Source organism: Halictus rubicundus, unplaced genomic scaffold, assembly GCF_050948215.1.
Source record: "Halictus rubicundus isolate RS-2024b unplaced genomic scaffold, iyHalRubi1_principal scaffold0118, whole genome shotgun sequence".
Taxonomy (NCBI): domain Eukaryota; kingdom Metazoa; phylum Arthropoda; class Insecta; order Hymenoptera; family Halictidae; genus Halictus; species Halictus rubicundus.
This window is the reverse complement of record NW_027488659.1, coordinates 309843-316202: the sequence shown is the minus strand read 5'-3', so window position 1 is coordinate 316202 and position 6360 is coordinate 309843. Positions and strand designations below refer to the sequence as shown.

At 41.6% G+C, this 6360-nt stretch overlaps 1 protein-coding gene across 1 annotated transcript; it reads right to left on the bottom strand.

Moving 5' to 3' along the window:
• Nucleotides 1–325: 325 nt before the first annotated feature.
• LOC143363757 (uncharacterized) lies at nt 326–5614 on the bottom strand. The gene is made up of 2 exons (XM_076804295.1): nt 3118–5614; nt 326–3021 (listed from the first exon to the last, which is right to left on the bottom strand). Exons 1-2 carry the CDS (start codon nt 5612–5614, stop codon nt 326–328), a joined length of 5193 nt encoding a protein of 1730 aa, XP_076660410.1.
• Nucleotides 5615–6360: the final 746 nt, after the last annotated feature.

Here is a 6360-nt window from a genome sequence, read left to right as displayed (position 1 = left end):
TTTCTCAACACACTCTTTCTTTGTTTTCGACCGTTTCCACAACAACGCCTGCTTGTCAATCGCGACCACCGTGAATCGCTCGCTAGACTCGCATATATATCTACATGACGCGATTATCGTCTTCCTTCGCGATGATACGATCGACATTACAAAATCGCCGCGAACACTCCGCCCGCCTTCGTCATCAGACGAACTACACACCATAATTTGAGAACATCGATCAACTCGGTTTGTTTCAACGAACTACAGTTTTATTCTACATGGTATATAATTTTAATACAATAATCAAATTAAAATGACGTACGCAATACAAATTATAACTAGCTCAACTGTCTTTGTCCCCACAAGTCGATTCGTTCGACTTTTCGGAACTGTGTTGAATAAAAAGAGGACACAGGCGTGCGATATGTCGTCGCAAATTTGACGTAGCCGTTTTAACGGTGACGACTCTAACTAACCCGTCTGAACCGGGATGAACCTCTATCACACGTCCCAAAGGCCATTTCGAAGGCGGATAACGATCATCGCGTAATAAAACTAATTGTCCAATTGCAAAATTCTTAGTTTGACCTCGCCATTTTGAACGCTCTTGCAAATGTTGTATATATTCTGATGACCACCGCTTCCAAAAATCATTTCGAATGGCTTGAAGCAGATGAAAACGTTCTAAACAGTTTTCCGGTACATTGGAATAATCTTTATCAGGAATTAAACCAGGAATTTCGCCGATCAAAAAATGTGCAGGTGTCAAAACCCGTAAATCGTCAATATCAGAATTTAAAGGACATATTGGACGTGAGTTTAGACACAATTCTATTTCGGCGAGCACTGTAGAAAACTCTTCGAAAGTTAATATTCTATCACCGAGGACACGCTTGAGATGATACTTCACAGATCTTACTCCAGCCTCCCACAAACCTCCGTAATGAGGAGAATTCGCTGGAATAAATGTCCAAGATGTTCCATCATTCGCAAGAGACGCAGCAACGCTTTTATAAAATTCAGAACCTGATTTAAACATACTTTGCAACTCTTTATCAGCAGCTTGAAAAGTAGTTGCATTGTCAGAAAAAAGATTCGTACAAATTCCGCGTCTACTCGCAAAACGTTTATAAGCGGCGAGAAAAATCTTAGTTGTAAGATCGCTAACCGCTTCAAGATGTATCGCTCGCGACGCAAAACAGATAAAGAGCACTATATATCCCTTATAAGATTTATGCCCTCGACCCTTAGAGCTTTTAATTTGAAAGGGACCGGCATAATCTAGACCTGACGTCGAAAATGGTCGAGCCGGAGTCACTCGTGAGACAGGCAAATTACCCATCATCTGATGAGCTAGACGTGGTTTGTTGCGTTGACAAACTATACAGTTCCTGATCGCAGTCTTAACTAAACGATTTCGACCCAAAATCCACGCATATTGCATCACAATATTAGAAGTAAGTGTTGGTCCCCCGTGAAAACATTTCCGATGCGCGTACCGTACTAATAAGCGACTAAGTGTCGAATCTCGCGGCAAAATCAGCGGATGTTTCTTTTCGTGAGGTAAACTTGAATTTCCAAGACGACCTCCTACCCGTAATAAACGATCCGTCTCATCATACATCGGATTTAAACTACATAAACCGTTGCGTTTAGGTAACGGCTTCCCATGTGATAAGAGTTCAATTTCTGATGCAAATGCGTGATTTTGAGCTAATCTAAACACAACATTTCGGGCCTCGTTCAATTCTATGGCTGTGAGATAAACAGGCAATGGAGTTAAACTACTTTTGCGTCTCTTAAGAACATTGAATGGACGTAAACAATATGCTACAACACGAATTAACAGAGAAAAGGAGGAAAATCTACAGAAAAGTTCTGGTTCGCTCACAATTTGATCAACATGTAATACTTGAGGAGACGATGCCATCTTGGGCCAATGCTCGTCAATCTTCACTAACCAATCAGGCCCGTTCCACCATAAATTACAATTGATCAACTTAGAGGGTTTACAACCTCGTGTCGCCAAATCTGCCGGATTCTCACGAGTCGGTACATGTGCCCAAATAACATTAGGTAATTCAGTCTGGATATAGGATACCCGATTCGCAACAAAGGTCTTCCAGCTACACGGATGGTTTCGAAGCCAAGTCAAAACAATTTGACTATCGGTCCACGCAAACATTGGGAAACCTTGCAAAAATTCCAAACCTTTTACATAACGCAAAAGTTTTACGAGCAACACTGCCCCGCACAACTCAAGATTCGGTATGCTCACAGTTTTGACAGGTGATACCTTGCATTTTGCAGTTAACAAAGAAACATGTACGCGATTGTTATCGTCAATCATTCGAATATAGACAACTGCAGCGAAAGCCCGCGATGAAGCGTCAGAAAATCCGTGAATCTGTGCATGTGAATTTAAAGATGCACCTAACCATCGGTTAATGGTTAACTTCGATAGCTCAGAAAGCGAACTGCAATACTGGAGCCATCGTTCTCGAAGGTCTATAGGTAACGTCTCGTCCCAATCGCATTTTACAATCCAAAGATCTTGCATTAAAATTTTAGCTGTAACTGTTATCGGCGCGAGCCACCCCAAAGGATCAAATAAACGCGCGATGTTTGATAAAACAGTTCGTTTCGTCATTGCTTTAACCAGCTCTTCGAAATTTACAGCGACAAAACTGAATTCATCAGACGTTGGATTCCAACGAATACCTAGAGCTTTCACTAATTCGTCATCTGCGATGCTTTTTTGGTCAATGTTCTCATATTGCGAAGATTTCGTAGGCAACAAATCATTATGATTCGCGGCCCACTTGTCGAGTTCAATTCCTGCTGTACGTAACATATCGACTAGTTCTTGACGCGTTTTCAACGCATCAGAGAGATCATCTGCTCCGGCAAATATATCGTCTACATACGTATTAGAATTTAGGCAAGCAGCACCGAGTGGAAATCGAGCACCCTCATCGATTGCTACTTGCTGATGTGTGCGAATCGCAAGGTAAGGAGCACATGCTGTGCCATAAGTCACTGTTGTGAGACGATAATCAACAGGGGGATCCGAATGACTAGGAGACCATACGATTCGTTGAAAATCTCTCTATTCCGACGCAACATAAATCTGACGAAACATCTTAACAACATCGGTCGTGAATACGAACTGGTATCGACGCCAATTCAATAAAATTAGACATAAATCGCGTTGAAGAGCAGGGCCTTTCATAAGGAAATCGTTTGGACAACGTCCTCCTTTATTCTTCCGAGATGCGTCAAAAACAACCCGGATCTTTGATCGCACCACCGCATGATGCGGAAAATACCACGCCTTCGAGTTGTTAATTTCATTAAACGAGACGCGTTCCATGTGACCAAGATCCTCATAAACGCTCATAAACTTCCGATAAGCGATTGCTAAGTCAGGATCACGATCAAAACGTCGATGAATTGAAGCTAAACATTTCAAAGCCATAAATCGAGTCTCGACTCCGACTTCTGGAGGATCTGAATTGAAAGGCAGACGTACAACATAACGTCCATTGGTATCTCGAAAGTGTGTATCCCTAAACAATCTTTCGCAAGCATCATCTTTAGAATCAAGAGTCGCAATTATTGGTGGTAACTCTTCGAGGATCCAAAAACGTTGTAACGATATATCTAAGTCGTCTTCCCAAACACTGTGATACGCCTGAAGATGCTCAGAAGTTTCCGCCCGCCGTGAAATATCCGCGGACACTGTACCGGAAATTATCCAGCCTAACGCTGTATCTTGGGCAACTAAAGATGAATCAGAAAATCTTTTCAACCCTGACTTCAATAGCTGTCCGTAAACATCTGCGCCTAAAATAATATCTACAGAATCAGGAACATAGAACAATGGATCTGCCAAAGATAAATCAGCAAACATTCCAATATCGATCTCCATTAACCTACGTGTTGGAAGCTGCGACGTTAATTTTGACAAAACAAAGGCATTGACTTCAAACTTAGTTGACGGATCGACAACAGACTGAAATATTAGCTGCGTTGCACCCTTAGCTGTTCCTGCTGAACTGGCTCCGAGCCCGGCCAACGACATATTGACGCGACGTTTCTCTAATCCTAAAAGATTCGTGATAAAACTGGAAACAAACGAAGCCTCCGAACCTTGATCAAGCAAAGCTCGAACACGTGTCCGTGAACCTTGTGGCCCTATCAGCATTATCTGAGCAGTCGCTAATAAAACTGAACGCTTACGAGATATCACATTCGCAGTATGCACATGTACTCTCGAGACCTTTGCTGACACTCCAGTCTTAGACTCGTCCGAATTGCTTGATTTCGATTCCGGAATTGAATTCTTAGTAAAGCTGGTGAAAACTTTGTCAGAATGGAGCAAAGAATGATGCCTTCCCTTACAGCTCGAACATCTAGTAGAAAAAGAGCAATTAGCAACTCTATGAGCACCGAGACAATTAAAACAAAGCCGCAAGCGAAGTACTTCAGCGCGACGTTCAGAAACATTCTTTGCTTTGAATTTATTGCACTTAAAAATGCGATGGGGACCAGAACATATCACACATTTAAATTTACCGTCTGTTGAAAACGACGTAGACGCATGAAATACCTTTCGAGATCCTGATATTGGTTTAGATAAAATTGCTTTCTTGACATTATCACCCTGTTCAGAAGTGAGCATACAGAGTGTCTGTGCACGATTCTCTAAAAACTCAGTTAAATCGGAAAACCTTGGAAATCTACCGAGAGCATCCTCCTCGGTCGAGTTCCCATCATAATTTAAAATTACCTGACGATCCTTCTTACTTAACTCTGTTTCCCAAGCCTTTCGCGAATCGGGATCCAGACGTGAAGCTACTATATACACTAACCAAACATCCCAATGATCAACTGGCATTTTCAAATTCGATAACGCACGCACAATACGCTGAGATTCGTCCGCAAGCAAACGCATTTCACCCGCAGACTCCCTTTTCATATGAGAAAGATTCATTAACGCTCGCAAATGACTGTAAACTATTAATCTGGGATTATGAAAACGCGCCTTCAAAGCCCGCCAAGTCGTCGCATAATTCGCGTTGGTAGTGGTAACATCCTTCACAAGATCCGCGGCAGAATCTTTCAAACAACTTTTAAGATATTGCAATTTCGTGGCGTCAGATAAACGCGGCGCATTATGAACTAGGGTAGTAAACAGATCGCAAAAATTCTCCCAATCCTCGTAACGACCCGCAAATGTCGGTAAATCTAATTTTGGTAACTTCGCGGGGCGTGTATCATCATTGATTACAGAAGCGGTATTTGAAGTTCCGGTATTACTTGAACTGCTGTCTAATTCTGACCTTGTGGTGAGAAGAAAATCAAGCGCGTCCTCGTATGTTGCTTGTAGACGAGCAAACACATTTTCCGTGATGTAGACATCGTTCAGGGCATCCTCTCGGACGACAATTTCTTCATGTGTGGCACGCGCCTTGCTCCAAATCTCAGTCAGTGAATTGACTCGTGATGAAATAATGTTTGAATTCAAACTATCGCGAGATCTCTCTCGCAATCGACTACTGGTCAATTCAATTTCCGCTGAGCGAGAATTCTGTAGCGCAATGAGCTTTCGTAACGACGTAGGAGCCATTGCAAAAGAAAACTTTGTTGTCAAATGCAACCAAAACTCTTATCTTCTCTTAACACGACTAAGCAAAAATAAACTCGACCAAAAGAAATTCGTATCGTCAATGATATTTGAACAAAACACGAAAACTGAAAACAAATCGCCGATCGAAAAAAAAAGAAATGTCACTTGAATATGCATCGCAACGTGAACATTGAATCATCGAAATGAAGACAGCCAACTAATATCGTATATAATTAACGACTCTTGCAATGACTCCTCAAACACACTCGACTTCACAATCGATTGAAAGTATCCAGTGAATATAACCATACAATCCCGATAAACTCGAACATTGTTCCTCACCCGGAGCACCAAAATGTTTTTCAATCATTTAAAAGACAGGATTCATAGAAGTTCAGATTAAACAATGTTGGAACTTATACTAGAATGAAATACACAATTTCCCGGTTGAACAAATTCTTGCTTCGGCATAAAAACCTCGACGGATTACGAGGAAAAGCCAAAGCAAGATGCAATAAATTTATTCTATTAAGCAACTACAAGAATTTCGCCGTACGAAAGCCCAGTATCAAATAGTGCTTAAATATAGATAACGAGGTTAGAAAATCGGCGTTTCAAGCAATTTACATGCTAAAGGACATTTTAGTCTAAAACTAAGAGAGCTCTCTTACCGTTAATACTCAAGTCTCTGCGCGTAGTGATCCACAGCAGAGTTCCACTGGAACTCTGCACAATTGCCGGCTGGC